General features: G+C 32.2%; 1 protein-coding gene across 1 annotated transcript; it reads left to right on the forward strand.

The window, feature by feature from the left end:
• The first annotated feature begins 345 nt into the window (after window positions 1–345).
• On the forward strand, window positions 346–26465 carry LOC127710128 (dual specificity mitogen-activated protein kinase kinase 4-like). The gene is made up of 12 exons (XM_052215878.1): window positions 346–609; window positions 5414–5504; window positions 7531–7603; window positions 8140–8253; window positions 10923–11042; window positions 11914–12033; window positions 12729–12780; window positions 13316–13443; window positions 15868–15945; window positions 16574–16716; window positions 20641–20686; window positions 21090–26465. Exons 1-12 carry the CDS (start codon window positions 561–563, stop codon window positions 21210–21212), a joined length of 1137 nt encoding a protein of 378 aa, XP_052071838.1. The 5' UTR covers window positions 346–560; the 3' UTR covers window positions 21213–26465.
• Window positions 26466–27504: the final 1039 nt, after the last annotated feature.

Genomic DNA, 27504 nt, shown 5'->3' on the forward strand with positions numbered 1-27504 from the left:
CAATATCCGCCACTCAAAGCAGAGGCATACAGTTGTATTATATGTCTCTGCTCAAAGTCAATAAAAAACAATTAACTTTAGGCGAAATAGCTTCAAGCAGTGCATTAATTTTGAAGAAAGAAATACATAACGATTGCTGCTTCAAATGAAAGACCTTAACATTTTCAATATTTCCAGTTTTTGTTTTAGTCACTCAAAATAAATTTCCGGTTATTTAAAGAAAAGGCCTTGATTTTCCTTCCGTTGAGTTAATTGATAGTCTACGAGAGGTAACTCTTTTGAATTTACGGAAAACAACGAAAAGTTGCGATTGTAACAGGTGCCCGCTGTTCGGTAATTCTCGTCAAGACTTTGACGTCACAGGGATTTTCCCAAGAAGACTACGAGCAGATGAGTCATCGCAGAGAAATGAACATCGCTACCCAATCACATTTCCTCTAAGCCCACGATATCTGCTACCTGTTTAACTGTGTTTTTAAGATCACAAGGAATTGGTTTCATGAAAAACACAACTACCATACTGGCAAATACAACCATCAAAATATTAGCCGTTTTTCAAAATGGCGGACCCAGAAAATCCGAATCCAAAAAAGCCGAATGACAACCAAGGTAGCGTACTTGTGGAAATCCATGTTGGTTTTATTTTAGGATGTATGAGTCATACATAAGTGTATGTTTTTACTGTTTAATCATTCACGGAGTAAATGACATTTCAATAAAGAGTAATTATCGACAAACTCTGTTAATGTCAACACAATAACGCAATACATTTCTAATTTAAATAATGCAGTTTGTAGTAGAGTAACACCTCTGACACCTTGATCAATATCATGCTCATGTTTGTTTACCTGTTAAGTAAAGCCATGATAAATAAAAAAAAATAGATATTAAATTTCTTCCTCATGTAAATAAGACTTTTAGAAAACCAAATTTAATAAGAATTCACCTATAACCACTGTGCAGAAAATCTTAAAATTGTGAATTTTCTAGTTTTAGTAAAAAGAAAGTGTCAGATGTTTCCATTTAAGAAAAATCTCCCTTATTACATGTGACAATATGGGTAAACTGCTCTCAAAAGTCAAGTTTATTGATTTTACTTATTCATCAGCCAAATAACAGCATTGAAATAGTTCTTCAAATGCGAAAGCAGACGTTCCGGTTAAAGGCCTTTCAAATGATGTGGCAAGATGTTTTGATCCCAGATCAAGCCACAACCCCTCTCTTACTTGAAATAAAGGCCCTATAAACATATACATCCTCTGCAAATTGAGCTACAAGATTTTAACCTGACTATGTTTTTATTGCGAGTCCATTTTGACACAAAATTTTGATTTTAGAACATACAACGTAGGTATTACCATTTCAAATGATCTATGAAAACATGATCTGAGAGTAGTAGTGGTATCTGAGAAGACAGAGATGTTGTATGTCTGCAAAAGAGACAAATATCCACGAAAGACCCAAGCAAAAAATGTGAAGTACAATTTCAAATCGTGTACTGCCCAGCCTTCAATAATGAACAAATCTGATACCGTATAGTGAGCTATAAAATGCATCTAGATGACAAAATGTGAACAATTCAAACGAGAAAACCAACAGCCTAATTTATACTTAAACAAATACGACAGACAGCAACCAAAAACAATCAGTAGATTACAGACTTCTGGCTTGGGACAGGCACATACAAAAAATGGCGGAGTGAAATAAGTTTCTGAGCTTTCAACCCTTTCTTAATTTGGGACAGTGTTGTAATATCACGTCATGACCAACAAATTGTAAAAATCAGTTTGAAAGGGCTGGACTTATTAGATCAGTGTTAATTCTCCCCTAACCTGGAACAGGTGTGTAATACCACATGTAATGACCAACAAACTGTAAAAATCTATTGTAAAGGGCTGGACTTATAGATTAGTGTTTATAATCCTCCCCTAACCTTGGACTATGGTGTAACAACACAACTAAAGAACATGAACAAACTAAAAAAATCAGTTGGAAAGGGCTCCACTCATCAGTTGTGTGATAAGCACAAAAATGAATTACAAATAGTCAAAAGTCATGAAGTTTCGATGTAAGGACGCTCACAGTTACTACAACATGTATAAGCTAATTCAAAGCTTAATAACAAATAATAAATTAACCATTTTTATGCCCCCCCTTAGCGGAGGGGCATTAAGTTTTACCCTTGTCCATCCGTACAAACATCCCAAACATGGTTTCTGTTCTCTAACTTAAGTTTGCCTCAACCAAATGTTATGAAACTTATACACAATGCTTATTACCACAAAATACAGATCAAGATTGATTTTTGATGGTGTCACTTTTACTGTTCTAGAGTTATGCCCCTTTACAAAAGGAAAATTGCTGAATATTTCGTTTCCGTTCTCCAACTTAAGTTTGCATCAACCAAATGTTATGAAACTTATACACAATACTTATTACTACAAAACTCAGATTAATAACAAATTTGGGTAGCGTCACTTTTACCGTTCTTCAGTAATGTCCCTTAATAACTTTATATGATATGCAAGCGGGGGCATCATCTGTGTCCCATGGACACATTCCCCATTTATTTCAAATTTTTCTGACATGTCTTTTAGGTCTTCATATGCCTTGTCCCACACCTGCACAGTTCTTTTTTAATCTAATAAGTCAGTGTTTAAAAGATAAGTGACTATGATTCTCTTCATCATATTACTTTGATAAATGCTTTTTCCTAATTCAAATCTCAGATATATTGATTATCACTTTTTAATGAGTATGTTAAATGTATTTAAGTAACAAGGTTTTTTTTTCATTTCATAATCGATCAGGGATAATGGTACTAGATTATTTGGGGCAGTCTGATCATTGCTGACTCCATTCCCCTGCATGAAAAACCAAATTGCAGCAAATTAAATTCTGAAATCCCGATAGTTTTCTGTTCTATTCCCTGATCCATGTCTTAACTTTTCTTAAACCTAAAACCAGTGCAGAAACTCACTGCACTTATGTCTGCACAAATTTATTCATTACTGTTGTTGCATTTGATTATCATGTTTGATGGTATGAAGAGCAGAACGAATATTAGACTCTTATCACTATTTCCTGCAGTGATGTCTAGTTTGCCTGATTCAAAGCTAGGGAGCTGGTAAAGGAAGAGGTTACATAGATTTGCTTTAAAAAAAAAATTTCCTATTGTTTTTAAAATTCTTCTGGAAGGGGCAGTTAATGTTAGTGAAAGAAGTATTTAATCATGTTAATTATCTGTTTTCAATGCGATCTGCTGATGAACTGTTTGACTTGTTAGTGCAATTAAAATAACATTTATCTATTGTCACGAAGTATCATATGTTTTTACAGTAAAACCTGTCAAATTGAACCTCTTCGGGGCTTAAGATTTTGTTCGGTTTTGGCAGGTGTTCAGTTTTAAACTTTTATCAGGTTCACAACCAAGGCTTCCAAAACGGTCATATATTCCGGACATTTGTATAATGTCCGGTAAAAGTCTGGCTGGGCAAAGCATGAAACAGTCATCTACTTTTTAATTTTCAAGGCTTTCTTAAGAGACGGTCATTTTAACATAATTCAAGATCTTTTTGACCCAACCGTTTGCCTTAAACAGCCACACATTTCCGGTCATAAAAGTGACATGATCATTAAGTACTATCAAAACAACCCCTACTTTAATACCTTTTCATTTTAATCAAGGCTAATTAGTTGTCGAACAGCTGTAATTTACCTGTTCAGGTGACAGGTAAACTATTTTGAACTGGACATTGATCGGTCTATTCAAAGTTATTTTCTTACATTTTAGCTGTTTGCATCTAATTAATTTAGTCAAAAAGATTTAAATTATCAGAAATATGTTTACAAATATGATTTGATTAAAAAATTAAAGAGGTGAAAATGAAAAATTGTCATAACCACGTTGTTTGAACTACAATGTAGTACACATGTGCGCAGGTGTGAAATTTAATTATGCATCCTAATTTCTGCTTAAATTGTCATTGATACCTTTATCTCACGTTTATATCGAATATTTTCTTGAAGAAATAACGTAGAAAGAGCTACTTACACTCATTCATGCTTTGCAAACGTACACGGAATTTACGTATCCGTCTCTGGTCCATGTTTTACCATTGTCAAGATAACATCCGGTATTAGATTTAAAAACGAAAGTAAAGTTTTTGACAACGTTTTTTTGCACAAATAAAGAGTCTAAGGCAGATAAAAGTACGCTGATGTTGCACACTTCGAATGATGCACTGCCAATTTAACAGTTTACGTCAGAACTTCGAATTTGAATCAAAGAAAGTTTAATATCTTTTTTTTTTAAAGTCAATCATTGGGATGGGCAACTCGGCAACTGATTACCATAATTGCCTTTTGTTTATTTAGTCTAAATCGGGATAATATATAAAATGTCCGGCTGGCTAAAAATAATTTTGGAAGCCCTGTTCACAACGTATAAAATTTTATATGACTGGACTTAGGAACATGTTTTGCTTAGACTGGTTTTCGTTTTATTCAAGTTTCCGTTTAGACAGGTTTCACTATATTTGTAATACACAAATCAGGCATAATGGATATATAAGCTTCTCTTTAATTTTGTCAAATTTCAGTTGCTTTGAAACTTTTGATAAACATAATTTGGGTCTTATATCCCCAAGTTGTGTGATCTCATCAGGTGCAGGATTTGATGTTAGGTAGGTGTGCCTCCATCTAAATCTGTGCCTGATCAAAACTGGTTTGTTTTCACAGATTCTCTTAATTTTTGGACACAATGATTGGACTGATTAAACAAAACATGTCAACTTGATACTCATTATTATTAAATAAAATTTCATCATTGTTAACATTTCTGTTTGTTGGTCACCAACAAAATGAACATGTATTCCTTTACAACATGATGAAAGGATTTATATCGGTGAAGGAAAAATTCCAAATTCTGGTTTGTTGTGATACAAATTTCCCAATCTGGTGGATGGAGGTCCCATGGCCAGTTGTAAAAGGTTAAAAATCTACCATATCTTTATGATTGAAAAACTCATCAAAGATAATTGTCTTATAACTGTAATGCCAGGCATGCATTTAGTGAAAGATGCGCAAGACTCTTCAGTGGCGATTGATTAAAAAAAAAACCAGAAAACTTTAAATCCAAAGAAAGGTTAAGAAAATTAGTGATTTTATAGGAAGCTTTGATGAGAGATATAGTTTTTAAGATTCAGACTTTGTTTTTTAATTTGTATCTGAATCAGAAAATAGGATTAGAGTGTTGGTGTTCTGTTGTGCTATCTAATATTTTTAGCTATTCCCGTAAATCTTTTTATGCTTTATTTGACTTGATGTTAACCATTGTTTTTATAAGTTCCTCTTATGAACTTTTAGTTTTGTATTTCTTACATTAAAAATGCTTTTATTTTTATTTTTTTAGAGAAATTGAGAGAGAGACTTGAAATTAAATTTCCAAACCCTCACAGCAATTTACCTTCTACATTAGCTAGTCTAGGATACCCAACAAGAATGTAAGTATTTCAGATACATTAGAGTCGTGTGCTTTAAAATAAATGAAAGGCACCCTTGAGTGATTCCAGGGTAGGACTGTACTTGGCTCATAACATTTAGATGAATGCAGTCAAAACTGTATATAAAAGTCACTCTCGGGACCAGAGTATAATTAACTTACATTAGAAAGCTAGCCTTTGAATTGAGGTTTGAAATGCATAGGTATTACATTTTGTACAACACGGGCGCAAGAGGGTGACCTGAAAAGATAAGATTAAGCTAAATAGAGGTTACCCTTATACATTGTAGAAGGTTTGACTATATGATCAGAAAGATAACAATTTCAGATAGATTTAATAAACCAAATTAGAATTTTAAGAAAACATACCCAAATTCGTTAAAGTCATGTTGTGATTATTAGTTTAGACATTTGGCCTTTGATAAAGTAAAGAACAGCTCTTGAAGTAAGAGAAAGAAAAAGTACAAGATTTAAAAGTTATAAAAGGAAATTTATAGATTGCAATTAAGTCTTGTGTTATTTATCCTCTATTGCATTGTGCCAAAAATACAGTGATGTTATAAGTATTGTGTAGTTGACCTGCTATTATCTTATCTTTCTGAATCCATTATGTTTATTGTTGTCAAACAAATACTACAGTCATAATCATTCTAATAATACACTTTTGATGCATGTTCTTGGAATAGACCACTTTCCAGTTATGTCCTTCACTGGAAATGTTCATCAATTACTCACGCCTTTATGGCGTCATTTACCAGATAGAGATAACCGCCTGTATCCCTGCACTATTAAAGTTCATCAAGCGTCTTCATAATCGTCATATTGCAGGATAAACTAGAAATAATGTTTGTTCTGTAAGTACTTAATCACAATTCCCTAATGACAGCAGTGCTGATCATCAAGTATAAGAATTTACTTTGCCAAATAATTCGTGCAATATAGCATCATATTTTTTCAACCGTTCCCTCAACATGGGAAGGAAGTGACGATGCCCCTAAACACACGATTGATGTTCACTGAAACCAAACTTTTTTTTGTTTTGTTTAAGTCATTATTTTACACTGTAATTAAGTACATAATTTATTTGGCTAACCTACAGTCAAAAATTAGGGCCCTGCCGAATGGCGGCCGCCCTATAGTGATCAGTCTGTCCGTCCGTCCGTCCATAACAAATTGTGTCTGCTCTATATCTAGAGAACCGTTATGATTTCAAAGTTTATACTTGACTTGTATATTAACCAACACCAGAGGGTGTGTCATAATGTATGTACAACTTCCTAGGTCAAAGGTCAAGGTAAAAAAATTTGGTTTTAGTTGACAACCCCATGTCCTATGGTAAAGATTGTGTCCGCTCTATACATGTATCTTGAGAACCGTTATGATTTCAAAGTTTATACTTGCCATGTTTATAAACCAACACCAGAGTGTGTGTCATAATTTATGTACAACTTCCTAGGTCGAAGGTCAAGGTCAAAAACTTTGGTTTTAGTTGACAACCCCATGTCCTATGGTAAAGATCGTGTCCGCTCTATATCTTGAGAACCGTTATGATTTCAAAGTTTATACTTGACATGTATAAATACCAACACCAGAGGGTGTGTCATAATTTATGTACAACTTCCTAGGTCAAAGGTTAAGGTCAAAAACTTTGGTTTCAGTTGACAACCCCATGTCCAATGGTAAAGATCGTGTCCGCTCAATATCTTGAGAATTGTTATGATTTCAAAGTTTATACTTGACATGTATTTAAACCAACACCAGAGGGTGTGTCATAATTTATGTACAACTTCCTAGGTCAAAGGTCAAGGTCAAAAACTTTGGTTTCAGTTGACAACCCCATGTCCAATGATAAAGATACCAAATTTTTTACCACACATTATTCACAGCGGGGCCCACAGAGATGGCTCCCATCTCAATGATATCTAGTTTCATTTACTCTCATGACTATACAGTACAATACATTTTATTTTGGTCTTAAGTAGACTTTGTGTATTTATCATGAAAGGAAAATTCATTTGATGTTATAGAGAAAGATTATATGGAAGACCCCATTGTCCGAATATACAGTCTGCTGGAAAACTACAGATTGCACCAAAAGAGGTAATAATTTGTGAATTATTCATTAATCTTACAGTCTTGTATTGGTGCCAAAAAATGAATTGCTAAAGCCATTCACACTAAACCCATCATAATAAAATTGAGAATGGAAATGGGAATGCGTCAAAGCTGGTCCCTAATTATTAGTGTTGATTAAGCTTAATCTTTTCTAGTTTCAATTCAAGTTCATTGGTTATGATTTAACAATAAATATAAATTAGTAAGTGCTTCAGATTTCTTCTCTAATGTTTTGCTTAATGATTTTTGTTATGTTGCCTTACTGCGTCCAGCCAGGGCAACACAAAGGTTTGTTAATCTGCAACTTGGGAAATAGCTTGATAAAACTTAACCAAGCTTGCACCAAATCTGTGGAATGTTTGGGTTTTCCAAACTTTTATCCTCAAAACCTAATGTCTAAGACTTGATATCTCCTTAGTAGTTTCTGACAATGCAACAGTTAAGACGGAAGGTTAATACTGTTGTATGTTCATATTAAAAAATGATTTATTGTTTGATTTGTTCTATTTTTTTTTTTTAAGTGTTATATGTTCACATCAGAAGATTTAAAAGAAATAGAAGAAATAGGTCGTGGCAATCATGGAGCAGTTTCTAGAATGGAACACATAGAAAGTAAAAAAATAATGGCAGTTAAAGTAAGTTCATTCTTGATTATTAAATATTTGAAAATGCCTTTCAATTTTAGCAATGTGATGATGAATTATCTTCCATTAAAATGGCCACCATTTTTCTGATTCCGTTTGGTTGAATACTATAGATAGTTACTTGATATCGGCCTTTAAAAATCACTTCTGTCTATCACTATAACAATACAGGTTCAGACTTGCATTGGTAATTATTTTCGTCTCGCCTGCGAGAAAGCGAGACCTAGGAATTGCTTTTCCAGCGACGGCAATGACGGCGTCAACAATTGTTAAGTTTTCTGCTTAAGTTAGTTTGATAGGAATTACTTGTGATAGATCATTGATATTTTGTATAAAGATGCATTGCTATCAGTACATATCAGTTTGATGACAATTTTGAGGCCCTGTCCCCTAGGCCATGGTCCAGTGACATTGATTTAATTAGCCATTTTCAATGTTAAGTTTTCTGCTTAAGTTAGTTTGATAGGAAGTACTTGTGATAGATCAATGATATTTTGTATGGAGTACATTACTATCAGTACATATCAGTTTGATGATTATTATGAGGCCCTGCCCCCTAGACCATGGTTCAATGACTTTCAATTAATTAGCAGTTTTCAATGATAAGTTTTTGGCTTAAGTTAGTTTGATAAGAACTACTTGCGATAGATCAATGATATTTTCTGTAAAGTTGCATTACTATCAGTACATATCAGTTTGACAACTATTTTGAGGCCATGCCCCCTAGGTCATGGTCCAGTGACTTCCAATCAATTAACAATTTTCAATGTTAAGTTTTATGATAAAGATAGTTTGATAGGAACTACTTACAATACAGCCCTCAATTTAGGCTATTAAAACAGTCGCCTGTGTGACCTATAAAGCCTCCAGGCGACCTTAATTTCATTGTTGGTTGCCATTTGGCGACTGGTACTATTTGGACCTGGAGACCGTAAAATTCCGGATAATCAACCTGCCTCCGGTCGTATTTTATTACGTTTTATTCACAGTCATACGAGCGCTTGAATGTATGCTAAATCTTGAATATGATTTCACGCATTTTTAATCTTGACAGGGTCTATAAAGCGCTTAACTTAACTGGGAATTCAAGCGTCTTATGAAGTGTTTTTGGGGCCAATACATCATGGCAGCCAAACAGATGTTGCTGTCCAGATTTTTCAAAACAACTACCAAAAACAACGATTTTTCACCAGCTAAGAAACAAAAAGAAGGGGCAGAGAGTTCCTCAGAAACAAAAAGAAGGGGCAGAGAGTTCCTCTATAGGAACTCTGGCTTCTGAAGAGCCAAGTACATCTTCTAATGTTATGATTAAGCGAATAAGAAAAATATTAGGAAATTTATTGATATGCTTTTTTTACTAGTCTTCATTAGCTCTACTGACTAGACTTTCATAACAAATTTCTTAGGCGACCTGAAATTATTTCCTGGCCACTAAAATTTTGAATTGGCCACTGAAATTTTATATCTGGTGGCCAAAAGGCAACCTGGTCTTTAAACCTACTTTGAGGGCTGCAATAGACAATATTTTCTATAAAGTTACATTGCTGTTTGTACATCTCAGTTTGTCAACCATTTCGAGGCCCTACCCACTAGTTGGTCCAGCGACTTTGAATTAAATAGCAATGTTGCTGTCCATCAGATTGTCTTTTTCTGAATTTTATGCTGATAGGCAAGACATATCTCTGTGTCAACAGTTTATTATAATAGAGATATGTAAAATATCTGAAGTCAGTCAGAAAACGAAGTTTTTTGGCAAGTAGGGGAAGCCTAGAAGTCCAAAAAGTTTTATTGTAAAATCTGCCGATATTTTACCATATCTTCATCTTGTTAACCAGATAATCTGAATGTTGGATTGATTTGAGTGTTTTCTTTATCAAAAACATAGTTTCTCATAGGTTCTGAGGCATGTTGTACATAATAACTTGTAAAACATTATTGCATGGTTGACAACTGTGTCAACCTTGAAATTCATCAGGTTAAATCTTTTGTGAACTTTAAGCCACAATATATGTGGGGTCCAAGTCCTATGGAGCTACATATATAGTTAATGTGTAGACTTTATTACAAGTCCCACACCTGATGTTGCCATGTTGGTGGGCCCCCTTTTTCAAAATCCTGGATCCAAATCTGATACACTAGTCTGTCCAAAGGGCTGGTCTTTCTAGATTGTGACAAGTGCATTACTGTGTATGAGTCTACTAGTTTTGCAGAAAATTTTATTATTGAAAAACATTGTTTCAACCCATGTTCATTGTATTATGTCATGAAATTCACAGTTTTTATGGGGGCTTGGTGGCCGAAGAGTCTTACGTAGTGGAACTACTGTATCAATAGCCTGTTAACACTGAGGTTGTGAGTTCCAATCCTGTGGCAGGTGCACTCAACTCTTACCTTATTTGACTAGGATTGTCAGTTTTCTGAATGAAGGTCTGTGGTTCTCTCCAGGCACTCCAGATTCCTCCACCAATAAAAACTGACCGCCACAAAATAGCACAATAGTGCTGAAAGTGGTGTTACACACCAATCAAATGAGTCTTAACAAAGTTAAATATGTTTTCATATTTATGTATAGCTATTTTTTTCCTGACTTCGAGTATAAGATGCACTAGAAATGTGGTTGGTGATATACTTTTAATAATGAACTGTTTATGTTTTTGCAGAGAATACGATCAACAGTAGATGAAAAAGAACAAAAACAGTTATTAATGGATTTAGACGTTGTAATGAGAAGTAATGATTGTCCTTATATTGTACAGTTTTATGGTGCACTTTTCAAAGAAGTAAGTTTGTTATCATCCTAGAAAATATAGCACCCCTTTGATGTGAATTAAGTTTTAAGTACTGTTGTTGGATGATAACACAGTCAAACAGTCTACACCCACTTACTCATAATAACGCTATCATGGCTATGGTGATATAATTTTACCTTAAAAAAAAATGGAATAATGGGAATATTATAAATATGTACAATGTTTACATTCTAATATCACTCTGCCATGTTAATATGCTCACATGAGCATTGTGAGCTGAGTTTCTTATTACCATTTTATAGAACCTTCTAAGGCAGATATCATGTAAACATGGTAAATATTTGAATATTAGCGTGGTTTTTTTTAACTATTTTTCTACAAAACTTGCGGATGAGAGTCATTCAGATGCTAATCTAGTGACGACAAATTTTAATTGATTGTATAAAGCTTTATATATTGGAAGGTATAAGAGCTAGACGATCCAGATTTTGTGTATATATACCAGGGAGAGTATGGCCTGAAATTGCCTTTTGTGACTTTTGTCTCTTGTCCTTTTACATGTGTTTTACCTAATTTTTGTTTTTCAGTGTTTTACTACAGTGTTTAGTTTGGTTTTTTTTAAGTTTTCACACTTATAGAATATAGGCAAAAAATGAAAGAAAGATATGAAACCGTTGTGATGCATAGAATAAAAGTTTTATAAAAAAGAAACCATGGTTGGAAAGATGCACACAAATTTAAAAAAAACAGACAATCCTTTTAGTCAAATGATAAAAGTTTAGAGAAAAATATTTATTTGAAACATTACATTGTTAAATGTAGGATTATGCATGTTCTCAGAATGCATAGTCTTAAAAATGGCTGAAGCTTGCATTATAGACATATATATATTTCATTTCAGGGTGATTGTTGGATATGTATGGAAGTGATGGACTCTTCTTTAGATAAATTTTACAAATTTATATATAATGTGTTGGAAAGTTCGATACCTGAAGAAATATTAGGAAAAATAACAGTAGCAGTAAGTACATACTTTAAATCTTCAAGACAGGTAGCAATGTCCTATCTAGACCAAAATAGATGGCACCCATCTGCTCTTTCTTTGCACCCTCTGCCTATATAGTCTATGCATTTTTTGTATTCTGAAGGGACATAAATACTTTTCACTGCAAAATACTCATTTTCACTAATTGAAAAAAATGTTTATGACCAAAAAATACCATAAATCTAGCAAAAATACATTAGTTTATATAATTATTTCAATCTTTTTAACATTATCAAATTTGCCCATTTTCAGACAAGAAACCACACTAATGTACCGTTCATCTTAACATTTTGTCCCTCTACCTTTAAATCCCAGCTAGATCACTGCAGGTTCCTTGACAATCTACTGGTTTGAGAGATAAACTTGCATATAAGTGTAAAAAAGGTATATATTTGAAAACAGCTAAAAGTAAAATCTGATTACAGAATAGTTTAGATAGTATGAATGTTTTTGTGATGTCTTTGTACTGAAAATCATATTCACGCCATCAATACGATCACATTTATCTTTTAATTATCTGAACAAGATATTCAGTCATATTTAGATAAAACAAATATTAAATGTCTTTAATCACTATTACTTATATACATGGTATAGAATTTGAAAAGTAAAAAAGCAAAAATTTAGAAAATTGTGAACTTTTATTTTTAAATTTTTATCTTTTATTTCAGACTGTAAAAGCTTTAAATTATTTAAAAGAACATTTAAAAATTATACATAGGGGTAAGTATATATATTTATTGATTTCTGATTTCATAACAATAAAGTAGTTAAACTCCTGGTTAAATCACTGTGAGAGCAAGGAATATAGTTTGACCATAATTATGCCTTTATTATCTAATGGCAGTTAAAATTTACAAACTATACTCTTGAAGGTTGAACTCCCAATTTTTCAGAACTTACCTATTGTTTATTTTATAATTTGTTCTCATTCTGTATATGCTTGAATTGTAACTGACTTATACCATTAAACTGATTGATGTTTTCTCATTGACATATTAGCTTGAAAAGGCTATATATACATGATATAAATGCTTAATCAAACAACTGTCAGCCAGTCATTCATCTAAACGTCCTTATTATAGATTTCCCCATATCTTTTGAGATTTTTATCAAACTTGATGAAAAAGATCATTTAAGTTGTCATTAGTTGAATTCAGTATACTTATGATCTTAAATTTTCAGTTTCAGATGACATACTAAACTTATGTCAGGAATTGTCACATTAAAAAATGCAAGTAACAATTTTATATTGTAGATGTAAAACCTTCTAACATTCTGCTTGATCGTCAAGGCAACATTAAACTCTGTGATTTTGGTATTAGTGGACAGCTAGTAGATTCTATAGCAAGGAGTAGAGATGCTGGCTGTCGACCCTATATGGCAGTAAGTATTTCATCCTCTAACATAGGTAATATCCTGATATTTCCAGACATGATGCTCATTTTTAGCTCACCTGGCCCAAAGGGCCAAGTGAGCTTTTCTCATCACTTGGCGTCCTTCGCAGAGTTCACGAAAATGGTCGGTCCTGTCGGTCAAAATGAGGCTCGGACCAGTATTTTGAAGGCTAGTGCCGGTCCCGATGACCGCTGTTAAAACGGCCGTTGTAGTGCATATTTCGGCACTTTTTTACTTCTGTTATTAGATGTACCGCAACTGTTTCCAATAAGTGTTTACATCGGTTATCAGATGTACCCGCTGCCAATTTCCGGTACTGGTTTACAGATTTATTAAAAACAAACCAAAGCGGCGATCTACACGTGGCCTACTAAAATGTTCATAGAGCCATCCCTGGCAAACAATCGGCGATTGAACCCTACAATGGAGCAAACAAATACTGTAACAGCCGAGAAAGTGATTTAGATGATGAAATGGATAGTGAAGATGACTTTAAATAAGAACAATCAGAAGACCTGAACTGGTCCTTCATTGTTAATTTGCCTGTGGGTGCGAAGAATAAAACTAATATTAATAAAGTTATTTTTCGATAAAATATGTTATTAATTTTATTTCAGGATAAAATTGACAGATTTTGTAGGACTGGCTAAAATTTTGTAGGACTGACAAATAATCATGCTCTGTCGGTCCACATGAAAATAAGTTTTCGCGAACTCTGCCTTCGTCGTTAACTTTTACAAAAATCTCCTCCTCTGAAACTACTGGGCCAAATTTGACCAAACTTTGACCAAACTTGGTCGCAATCATTATTGGGGTATCTAGTTTTAAAAATGTGTCCGATGACAAGGCCAACCAACCAAGATGGCCGCCATGGCTAAAAATAGAACATAGGGGTAAAATGTAGATTTTGGCTTATATCTCTGAAACCAAAGCATTTAGAGCAAATCTGACATGGGGTAAAATTGTTTATGAAATTTTCAGATGAATCGAACAACCCGTTGTTGGGTTGATGCCACTGAATTGGTAATTTTAAGGAAATTTTGCCGTTTTTGGTTATTATCTTGAATATTATTATAGATAGAGATAAACTGTAAACAGCAATAATGTTCAGCAAAGTAAGATCTACAAATAAGTCAACTTGACCAAAATGGTCAGTTGACCCCTTAAGGAGTTATTGCCCTTTATAGTAAATTTTTAACCATTTTTCATAAATTTTTGTTATCTTTTACAAAAATCTTCTCCTCTGAAACTACTTAGACAAATTTAACCAAACTTGTCCACAATCATCATTAGGGTATTTAGTTTAAAAAATGTGTCCGGTGACCCCGCCTGTGAACCAAGACTGCCGACATGGCTAAAAAATAGTACCTAGGGTAAAATGCAGTTTTTGGCTCATATCTCTGAAACCAAAGCATTTAGAGCAAATCTAACGTGAATAAAATTGTTCATTAGGTCAAGATCTATCTGCCCTGAAAATTTCAGACCAATCAGGCAACACGTTGTTGGGTTGCTGCCCCTGAATTGGTAATTTTAAGAAAATTTTGCAGCTTTTGGTTATTATCTTAAATATTATTATAGATAGAGATAAACTGTCAACAGCAATAATGTACAGCAAAGTAAGATCTACAAATAAGTCAACATGACCAAAATTGTCAATTGACCCCTTAAGGAGTTATTGCCCTTTATAGTCAATTTTTTACAATTTTCATAAATTTTGTAAATTTTTGTAAATTTTAACAAAATATTTTCCACTGTAACTACTGGGCCAAGTTCATTATAGATAGAGATAATTGTAAGCAGCAAGAATGTTCAGTAAAGTAAGATCTACAAACCCATCACCATCACCAAAACACAATTTTGTCATGAATCCATCTGTGTCCTTTGTTTAATATGCACATAGACCAAGGTGAGCGACACAGGCTCTTTAGAGCCTCTAGTTTAAATGCATGACAGTAATTTTTCATTAATAAAAGTGAATTCTTGAGCATTTCATTTTCTTTGTAATTTGGTTGTAATTCTTGACCTGAATTTCAGTGGAATATTTCTGTTTTATTATACTTATTGTTTACAATAATTCTCCATTGATTAATTACCATCATCTTATATTGGAACTATTGATCATTGGGATAGAATTTAATAATTGAATATCCTGCAATGTTCCATTCAAAAATGGCCTTTTTAGTGATGAACTCAAGTTCACTCATAACTCCAGCTTTTAATGCAATATTTTTTAGCTAATTTGCATATGCTGTAAGTCCATGAGCTCAGATTGTTTCAAAGCAAGCCGGAAGAACAATATACATTCTAACCTCATGAAAATTCTGTAATGAAAAGAAAGACCAAGGGGAATAATAAAATGATTTAAAAGTAGACATAATTTTTGAGTGTTTTGACTTTGTATTTCCTTTGTAGCCTGAAAGAATAGATCCTAGAGCCTCAAGTAAAGGATATGATATTAGATCAGATGTATGGAGTTTAGGTATTACACTTGTAAGTATATACTGTGAATAGTCAAGGGAAATAAGATAGAATAGTCTGTTGTTGACAGTGAGAACAAAACATTCCAACAAATTAGAAATTTCCCAAGTGACTGGGCAAGAAACTTACAAAATTTTGTTATCTATAATATTGAATGAGTGTTCAGTAATTTCATTCACACCAAGAGTATAGACCTTTTTGGTACAATTTCAGCAATTATGGAATGAGTATGTAAAATAGCAATAACAAAATTAAATGTGAAAAACATTAAAAGGCAGTCATAATTGTGGACTACTTCTTTGCTGGAGTCAATTTCAATTGTGCAAATAAGCCCATTTCTGATCAATAAGTTATGTTTCCATTCATGTTTGTGTGAAATTGATGGCATCATTCAGGGAATGATAGTTTTGTAAATATCTATATGTAAATATTTTCATTTTATTTCAAAATTGTTTTCTGTAAACCTATGTTGGCTTAAAGTAACAAGATACTTAATGTGCTCACTGAAGAAAAACAGCTGTAAATTTTGGTCGCTCTCTGTTGAGTGCTTTTTTTATGATGTGCAATATAACAGTAATCTTTAAATATTGATCTGTTTCTATTATTTACATATATACACTAAAAATACATTGTTTTTCAGATGGAATTATCTACTGGTAAATTTCCGTATCCCAAGTGGAACAGTGTCTTTGATCAGTTAACACAAGTTGTTCAAGGTCCTCCACCACAAATAAAATCAGAGGGTAGATTCTCAGAAGAATTTGTACATTTTTTAAATGCTTGGTAAGAATTGACATTTTCAGTGGATTCATCATTTTTCGTAGGATGCAATTTTCTGTGGCTTTTGGTGGTTATAGGTAAACCACAAATTTTCTATTGGCTTGTATGCAAACTTTGGCATAACCAAGAAATCAAATACCGTAATCGGGCTTGTATAGTTTGCACTGGTACATAGTCCACACCCCCTTCTCCCCACGAAATTTCAGGTAAAAAAACTTTTTGTAACTGTTAGAAAAGGTCTAATGAAACTCTGGTAATTTCAAATCGTGCATGGTCGTTTGCGGTATTTTCTTGGAAAAACCTGTTTTCCATCATCAAACAGAAGCTGAAACTGCTTGTAAATGATTCTAGAACACTTCACAATTGTTAAATAAGTCTAAATCACACAAAAAACAATTTAGAAACTTGTGTTTGTTTAAACCGGAAGTTTGAATAGCATGTGTAAAAGAAGAAAAAAACGGTGAGAGTCGAAATCTGTACATCATAGATATCACTATAATACGACTTTGAAAGTAAAACAGTTCCATCTTTATGTAAAACAGTGTTAAATATATCTATAACATTAATGTTTGAAGGGTTTTAAGCTAATATAAAACATATTTGTCAGTATGAAACACGGAAACAGAACGAATAATAACCGATTACGTTTTGTAATTTACACATTGAAAGCTGGTTTACGCCTTACAGTAGTCTTTTTTACTTTTTTTGTATCGTTTCATTCAAGCAGATACCAGTTTATTTTAATCAATGCATTGAAAAGAAACAAAAGATTTGTAATGAAGTGTTTAACTTTTAAATTTATCAGTTTTAATTTGATATTGAATAAAAATAACTTAGTAATATGGATTAGGTAAAATTATTAGTTTTTAAAATGATAAGAGCGCCCTCTACAATATCAATAACAAACATGGTAGAACGTAAACAAACCACCTCACGATTTTTTTTCTCTTATTTCTTGCTTACTGTACTCTATAGTCCACACCCCTTCTGGCAGGTTCAATTTTGGAGAATAAAACCGCGGACTATACAAGCCTTTTAACGGTATACATGAAAATGCAAAATTTCCTCAATCCATGAAAAATAAATGAATACACAGTACTTAAAGTGATACTGTTTCAGAATATAATGTTCTATGTTCTATTTCCTTATGTGCTTTTTTCTTGACCTTGAATGCAGTGAAACATATCTGAATTCTTGGGTCTTATTGTTTAAATTTTTATACGACCGCAAAAATAAAAAATTTTTTGGTCGTATATTGGTATGACGTTGTCGTCGTCGTCGTCGTCTGGCGTCGTCCAGCGTCGTCCGAAGACACATTGGTTTTCGCACTCTAACTTTAGTTTAATGCGAATGGATCTCCATGAAATTTTACCATAAGGTTCAATACCACGAAAGGAAGGTTGGGATTGATTTTGGGGGTTATGGTACCAACAGTTAAGGAATTAGGGGCCAAAAAGGGGCCAAAAATAAGCATTTTTGTTACTTCCAGACAATAACTTGTGTGTAAGTGTATGGATCTCTCTGACATTGTACCACAAGGTTCCATATCACAAAGGGAAGGCTATAATTGATTTTGGGGGTAATTGCCTCAAAATTTTAGGAATTAGGGGCCAAAAAAGGGGCAAAAAACAAGCATTTTTCTAGTTTCATGACAATAATTTGTGTGTAAGTGTTTGGATATTTCTGAAATTGTACTACAAGGTTCCATATCACAAAGGGAAAGCTGGAATTGAGTTTGGGGGTAATTGCCCGAAACGTTTAGGAATTGGGGGCCAAAAAGGGGCCAAAAATAAGCATTTTTCTAGTTTCCAGACAATAACTTGTGTTCAAGTGAATGGATCTCTCTGAAATTGTACTGCAAGGTACCATACCACAAAGGGAAGGCTGGTATTGAGTTTGGGGGTGATGAATCATAAGGGGGTTCAAAAAATTTGGGAGGGGGATTTTTTTTTTTTTTTTTTTTTTTTTTTTCCTTTTTTTTTTCTTTTAAAATTTTCCATTTTAAGTTGGTTATTTCTGATTAATATTTAAAAGCAAATAATAATGATATGGTAGGAGATACACACCAAACAGGATGTGTAAATTATTATTATAAGTATTGTGCAATAGCAAGAAATTTTCAATTGCACAGTATTGCACAATAGCAAGAAATCTTCAATTGCACAGTATTGCGCAATAGCAAGAAATCTTCAATTGCGCAATAGCAAGAAATATCCAATAGCACAATATTGCGCAATAGCAAGAAATTGTCAATTGTACAGTATTGCGCAATAGCAAGAAATATTCAATTGCACAGTATTGTGCAAAAGAAGATACTTCGTATAAATTGCTTATTTCTTGATCAATTTCAATGGGGTTTTATTCTTGAATTCTTGGGGTTCTTTAATATGCTGAATCTAACCGTGTATTAAGTTTTTGGATTTTGGGCCCCATTTTTAAATTGGTCCACATTGAGGTCCAAAGGGTCCAAAATTTAACTTTGTTTGATTTCATCAAAAATTGAATTATTGGGGTTCTTTGATATGCCGAATCTAACCGTGTATTTAGATTCTTAATTTTTGGTTCCGTTTTCAAATTGGTCTACATTAAGGTCCAAAGGGTCCAAAATTAAACTTAGTTTGATTTTAACAAAAATTGAATTTTTAGGGTTCTTTGATATGCTGAATCTAAACATGTATTTAGATTTTTGATTATGGGCCCAGTTTTCAAGTTGGTCCAAATCGGGGTCCAAAATTAAACTTTGTTTGATTTCAACAAAAATTGAATATATGGGGTTCTTTGATATGCTGAATCTAACCATGTATTTAGATTTTTGATTTTTGGGCCCCGTTATCAACTTTGTCCACATTGAGGTCAAAAGGGTCCAAAATTAAACTTTGTTTGATTTCATCAAAAATTGAATTCTTGGGGTTCTTTGATATGCTGAATCTAACCATGTATTTAGATTTTGAATATTGGACCATAATAGGTGAATGTCCAATTTAAAATTTTTAAGTTCTTAGACCACATTCATTCTGTGTCAGAAACCTATGCTGTGTCAAATATTTAATCACAATCCAAATTCAGAGCTGTATCAAGCTTGAATGTTGTGTCCATACTTGCCCCAACTGTTCAGGGTTCGACCTCTGCGGTCGTATCAAGCTGCGCCCTGCGGAGCATTTTATTGTGTTTTGATATCAAACATTGTTTTTTTTTTAAATTTCAATAATGCAGCACCTTTCAGGTGGAATATGTGGATATCCAGTTAATAAAAATATGAGGAGATGTGGTGTAATTGTCAATGAGACAACTATCTGCTGAAGTCAAGAATGTGAAGAACTATAGGATACTGTATGACATTTAACAGTTAGCAAATACTAAACCAAACAGTATTGAGCTATTAAAGGTCATGTAAAACTGTACAAAAGTGGAAAACAATGCCATGATTTATACAACTATAAACAGAGAACAATTGTGGCAGTAAGAAAACACTATATAATCAGTTGGAAAGGGCTTAAACTTATTAGTTTGGTACTAAGCACAAAAGAAACTAACAAAAAGATAAAAGACAAAGTTTTGATCTATGAGTAACTTATGATTGCCATTTAGACAACTATCCACAGAATACCAAAGGTCAGGGATGTGAACAACTACATTTCACTGTATGGCCTTCCATAATGAGCAAAACCTATACCCTATAGCAAACTTTAAAAGGCCTCAGCATGAAAATTTATGAAAAAATTCTTAAGGCCTGATTTAAACAAAAACAAAATAAGAAAAATAGTTATGAAAGACATCAACCAAATTAAAAAATCTAAAATATTAAAATCTTCAGAAAGATTTCCTATCTAAAAATTACTTTCCCTTGGGACCATATATGGAACATCCCTTGTTTTGGTACATTTATATTGAATTTCCGTAATAACTTTTGTATTGTTTATTCTGTAGTTTAACTAAAGATGAAAAACAGAGACCGAAATATATCAAATTAGTTGTAAGTATTGTTTAATAGAAATATATCGGCAAGTCAATGATATTTTTTTTTTGAAAGATGAATTCAAAGAAAAAAAAACACAGGAAAATTGCCATTATTTAGCAGACAATCAAAGTACCTCATCATAATCTTGGTTTCTAGATGAAACTCTTATAAAAAAATCAGCAATATTATTGGGTGATTGCCCCACCGGCCTGACAGATTATTCAGAGTGAGAGGAACCCTTGCCAATTATTTTTTAAGAGAAAACCTCTGAATTATAACATTTAAAAAAAAAAAATTAGACAAATAATGATGGACCTATTTTCTCCTAATATTGTGTAGTTAGGGGAGTATCTGTTTGCAGTGCTAACCTTTTACTTCTTTATTCAGTTTACTATAATAGTATTATCTTTTTCCATAGGAGCATCCATTCATCAAACGCCATGAGGAGTTAGAAGTAGACGTAGCGGGCTACGTTTGCAATATTCTGGACCAGATGCAGGCCATTTCCCCAGATGATCTCATGGCTTCCTCATCTTCATGACATCCTCACACATTCTATCATTTATTCAGGGATTATAAATACTGCAGATTTTAAAACTGCTGGAATTCATAAAAGTTTTGCCAAGCTTCTGTTAATAGTTTCTCAAAGATGAAATATGTAAATGAAATTTTCACAACTTGATACACAAATGTAGTTGCATTATTATTTTGTAGAACTTTTTATCTATGCATAATTTTATTAAGTATTCAGTCATATTGGTTTGTAATCCAAAATAGCAAATATGTAGCCGTATTTATGGGCTTTTACTTCAGGTTCTTAAACTTCAGGCCAGTTAAATGTTTCCATTAAAAACTTTGTTCTGTACAAAGCTTCCTATTGATATGCTACTGTGGGTTCATTTATTTTCGTGGATTGAGGAAACATTGTATTTTTCGTGGATTGAGGAAACATTGTATTTTCGTGGATACCATTTGATTTCATGGTTTTGCCAAAATCTGTTAAATACAAGCTTAAAGGAAATTTGTACTTCCTTGAATACTTAAATTAGTGGATTACCTACACCAAAGAAATCCACCAAAATTCCACTCCACGAAAGATAACGAATCCACAGTAGTTCATTATACCTAAATTGTCATCCATTTAATTTATTTATAACCACTGATAATGTATAAGTTTGTTTTTTTTGTCTGTTCGATAAGAAGAAGTAGAAGATTAAATTCATCTATATTTGAAATTTGAAGAAAAAAAAAATGTTATACAATTTTTTATCACTCTTCAATTCTTTTTCAAGTCTGATTTTCCTGTTGATGGTCATCATAATTGGACAAATTATGTTCCCACGATAATTTTAATTCAAGGAGTTGTAATGGACAGTATATTTAAGGGATGGCTTAAGTAAGTTTGAGTAGATAAAGGAATGTTTAAAAGGAGCAAGGGTATCTAATTGTTTGAATATTATAAGGATGAAATTGATTTAAGTGAAAATTGTTTCAATTATTCACTTGTAAGCTTCAACTACTCTCTTAAAATTATTAAAGTAAGAAAAATAGTGATAAAAATTTTCAAACAGGAAAACAGGAAGGGTCTTTCCAGGTATTTACTGCTCAGTGTGCAAATCTGGTGCATTGCAAAGTAGGTCATTTGAAATTTGTTTTTTTTTTAATAATTATAATAAAAAACCAGTGTAATTTAACTTTTTAAAAATCAGGATTATAAATCTAATAAACGAGATAATGTTGGAGATTTAGTATACAGTGAACTATGACCTTATTATGGTGTGTTCGTTCATACTCAAAGAGCTAGTCACTATCATTTGACTTGCTCTGTTGTGTGTCTTTCATATATGTTTATAATGCAGCAGGTGTGTGGATATGTGTGTTGTGTAATTGTTTATGTATATGAGCGTTTATAGAAAACTTGTAATGCAGCAATATATCATTAAGAGCAGGGTTTGAGAGGATGATGCTTAATTCTCTGTATTTGCAGAAGAATAGGGAGTGCTTGATATATTTTTAAGTGCTATATATTGTTTATTTGGTTCAACAGCTGGACATTTTACACTTATTTAGTACCTCTCTTTTGTCTAGGGAGAGTTAAATATTTTTTCATTAAGAATTATTTAAATTTTAGTTTGTTTTAGTATAAAATGTTGTCTGACAGTACATTTACATCCAAATGCTGTAAAACAAATTAATTTCATAGATACTTTTTTTGTCTCGCATTTGATCCTTTCTAACGAAATTGAGGACAAGTCATTTTTATGATTTTCTAACTCTTTTATGCTTTCACATAAGAGAAGATCCCATTTTGAAACATTTGTGACAATTTATATTCACATTAGTTGTGAGTTCATAGGAAAGATGCTTAAATCACTCACAAAATTCAGTTGGTTTACAGTATTTTTAAGCAGAAATCAAGATTCTTCATATTTGCAGTACATTTTTAATGACAAATTACACGTAAATGCTCTTTGACAGTTTTGACCATTCTGAAAAAAAAAGATTTATATGCAGTTTTAAGGAATCAGTATTTCAATTTTATAATTTCCATTTATAAGAGCTACTTTTGTTGTCTTTCCTGTAAAGAAAATGTCAAAGACTATACAAAGAGATTCTCAATTTGGTCATTGATGTCTTTGTTCTGATTAACAATTGGTTAGCTTCATAATATTTTTTATGGCTGTAATAAATCTTCGGGTCAGTATAGAATGTTATGAAAATTTGACAGAAGTTTCTGTGCGATCAAAATATACATGTATTTAACATAAAATGTATAAAAAACTGTTTTCAATATTTTATGATTTAATGGTTAACTCATAATGGCTTTATAGATTTGAATTTTAAATCATTAATAATAAAAAAACAACACAAAACAGATATTTATCAAAGCTAGTGAAACAAGTCTAGAGTCTTATAAATACAAAAGTAGTATTAAATAGAGAAAAACTTCATTAGGCATAATTGATTAAAAGAAATTTAGTCGTTAAGAATTGAGAGGTGTTTGTAAAGGCATAAACTATCACAATTGTTTAGCACTCGTCCTTCTTGCTGATGATTTAAATACTTTCAACTCTACATGAACTATCATTTGAAAAAATCTCTGCCATAGGATTTTGAAAGGTCAGTGATGTTACATGTTTTACCATTGACTAATAAAACTCTTCACTTGTTGATGGGATTTTTTTCAAGTGTCCAGTATTTAAGTTTTCTTGTTCATTTTATATCATGAATTGTCCAACTTTTGTTGATAATTTCGATGTATTAGAATAAAAACATTGTAAATATCTGTTCAACATAGTAATATCTTTACACATTTATATAGAGACTCTAATGCATTTTATGTCAAACAGCTGATTTAATGTACTCCATATTTAACCAAAAAATCATTCAAATCTATGTAAATTTGCTCAACTCATTCATTATGAAAATCTCTTCTTCCATTGATGGGTATCTAAGATAATTGATAGAAAAAGGATTTAAACCACACATGGGTTAAATTGTCTCCACTATAAACCTGTTATTTCAAATTGTGGTAAATAATTCATAGTGATTTCACACTGTTTATAATTGTTTTCCATAACAACACCATTGTTTCCTATCCTATCATGTGATCTGACAAAAGAAAGATGGAAAACATTTGACATATTCTCCCAACATTGGATCATAGGTTACAATATTTCTCCACTCTCGATAATCAAAATTATAGTTTTAAAATATGATTATCTCGAGTGGAGAAAGATAATAAATCACTCAACAGGAGAATTTTATTTTTTAAATGTCAGTTTTAAGAAGAAAGTTGATAAGGACACTCCAGGATTTTTGCATGGATCATTAAATGGAGTTAAATAACTGCATGTAAATATTGTAGCAGTTTAGTAGCATTCAATATTAAAATTTGGAAATATGACACACTCTACAAAAAAGCATCAAAACGTTTCATATTGTCATTCATTTTTAATGATAGGTGTATATTACAAAATGGATATGTATTCTGTTCATGAAGGAAAGTAAACTTCAGATATTGTAAATTTTAGTGCATTCTATAAAAATTCATTTTGACAACCTTGAAAGTGCAATCTATAGAATTTAAATATTCAGTAAACAATGCCCATATTTGAAGTCTCTAGAGTAAAATTTAATTTATTTTTGCATTCTGAAATAATTATTCATAGGCTTTCCTTACATATGTCATCTTTTACATTAATAGTTAAATTAGGTATCAGTAAGTACATGTATATGGCTGATAAGTGTGTTAAGCTACAAGTAAATGTGCAGGAAAATGATTGATACAGTCCTTACAAGTAGTATGTACAACATCAGAAATTTTGGAAGGGAATGTTTAGGAGAAAAACAGGAATTTCACTCAAGGACTTGTCATTGATGTATACATCCACTTGTTTCATCCATATTTATAATTTATAAAATCACAAGTTTATTCAGCTAATTAAAATGACGTCTTTTGACAATGAATTTCCCAACTATAACATTAAACATTTACCCCTGTGACATTTAAAAGAATGTGAACACTTGTGATTTTCTGCAATGGAAGAGTATATTGTAATGCCTGCATGTGATCTCATACTATGAAATAGGTACATGCAGTATGATGAAACATTATATATTTGTAATGTTTTTTTTTATCTTTGAAAGCTTCTGTAATGAGATTAAGTAGTTTGACAAAAAAAACCAGAAAATCCGTAAAGATTTCTTTAAATTGTTATTTTTGTTCAGTTAAAGATAAATTAATGACTATGTTAATTTTTCTGTGAAAATTCTAATCATGAATTCATGTATGCTATGATTAAAAAATTGAGTTTTACATATAAATTGCATGCTGCTATTTTTTTCAACTAGCATAGAATTGAAGGGTATTTTTCTGTTGCTGAAATTTTTATACTGTTTTCAATTTAAATTAATTTTTAAATAATTATATTTTAAACTTCTTGCATTAATGCTGAAATGGAAAAACATTAACTGTATATCCCATTTGCTAATAAGTTTACCAGTAAATCAAACAGATACAGTTCTTGACTATAGTAACTGGAAGAATATCGTACAAGTGAGTAAAAAAAAGAATAGAAACAAAACTTGAATCGTACCTAAAAATACCTAATCATTAAAGTACAGACAAACCTGTGTTAAAAGGTCACCCTTGAGACTAGCAAAAACTGACCTTATAAGAGAGATGACCTTTGAATCGAGGTTCAAAATGCATAGGTATTTCTACAGAGGGACATGAAGAGGGTTACACCTAATAGAGGTGACTTTTGTAACAGGTTTTACTGTTGACTTTATTTAAACACAAATCATTTTTACATTAAAGTCAATGAAAGGACTCCTGAATACAATAATATTTAATGGAGATCTAATGTAGAGACAGTTAGTTACTTGTCCTTCTATAGGGTCACATGGCGACATTGTGATTGCCAAAATGGAGAATATTTATGGTGAAAGCAAAAAAATAAATTGATTACAGTAATTTTAATGAAAGTCTCTTGTAACATACTGTGATTGCCAAAATGGAGAATATTTATGGTAAAAGCAAAAAAAAAATTGATTACAGTAATTTTAATGAAAGTCTCTTGTAACATACTGTTTTGTGTACTTATCTGATTGAACGATATCAGTCAGACATTGAAGTTTATGTAAAATTAAGTGACATATTGAAGATTGATTTCTTTGATATGAAGTGCAGTTTTTACCAATGTGATGACTTGTAAGATGGGAAATAGTGCTATTTTTATTGAAATAAACTTATTTGTCAGTTATGACATAAAAAAAAGTATACATGAAATGATTTTTTGTCTTATTCATGCCTTACTTGCTATAAAGTCTTATGGTATTTACGTTTGTTAATTTGTCCATCCTTTATTTAAGTTGCAGTTAGTAATTTCATATTAAACAATAGGATTCTCATTAACAGAAAATGTCAAGTATGAAAATAATAGATCTTTCCTTCAGGCTTCATTAGCACAAAATGCTTTACCATTAAATGTTGCATACGAAACAACTATAGATATAGGTAATGAAAAGATGCATTTTTCTTGATGTTAAGCTTTGGTATGTTTTAAATGTGAGTGGCAAAAGAAATTCAAAACCCACATAAAATTCACTCAAAAAAACCAAACCAAAAAAATGACTGGTTCTCATTAAAATTTGATGAACTGATCTGAATACCTATCAATTTAACTCACCTGTAATCTTTTCTCATCATTTTGCGTCTGATGTCGTCTGTTAACTTGATAAAAAATCTTCTCCTTTGTCACAACTTGTCAACAATCATCTTTGGGGAATCTAGTTTAAAAATTGTGTCTGCTGATCCCGTCTGACAGCCAACATGGCCAACATGAATTACAGAAGTACATAAGGGAAAAATGCAAATTTTGTCTATTATCTTGAAAACCGCTATGAAGAGAGAAAATCTGACAGGTGCAGAAATGTTGATAACATTCAGATACTGACCATTCACATTTAAACTGTCAGACAACTTATAGGAGTTATTCCCCTTAAATGACAAATATTACCATTTATGTTGTGCCTTCGACTTTTGTCGAAAAAGCGAGACATTGCGATCCTACATTCCAACAGCGGCGTCGGTGGTGTCCACAAATATTCACTCTGTGGTTAAAGTTTTTGAAATTTTAATAACTTTCTTAAACTATCCTGGATTTCTACCAAACTTGGACAGAAGCTTGTTTATGATCATAAGATAATATTCAAAAGTAAATTTTGTAAAAAAAAAATTCCCTATTTTTTCCGTATTTTACTTATAAATGGACTTAGTTTTTCTGCCAGGAAACATTACATTCACTCTGTGGTTAAAGTTTTTGAAA

The sequence above is a fragment of the Mytilus californianus genome, unplaced genomic scaffold, assembly GCF_021869535.1.
Source record: "Mytilus californianus isolate M0D057914Y unplaced genomic scaffold, xbMytCali1.0.p SCAF_7, whole genome shotgun sequence".
Classification (NCBI taxonomy): domain Eukaryota; kingdom Metazoa; phylum Mollusca; class Bivalvia; order Mytilida; family Mytilidae; genus Mytilus; species Mytilus californianus.

Coding starts and splice junctions, on each gene's coding strand:
- LOC127710128 (XM_052215878.1), top strand. CDS start 561: ATGGCGGACCCAGAAAATCCGAATCCAAAAAAGCCGAATGACAACCAA. Junction 16,717..20,640: donor GTACATTTTTTAAATGCTTG/GTAAGAATTGAC, acceptor TTTATTCTGTAG/TTTAACTAAAGATGAAAAAC. Junction 20,687..21,089: donor CGAAATATATCAAATTAGTT/GTAAGTATTGTT, acceptor CTTTTTCCATAG/GAGCATCCATTCATCAAACG.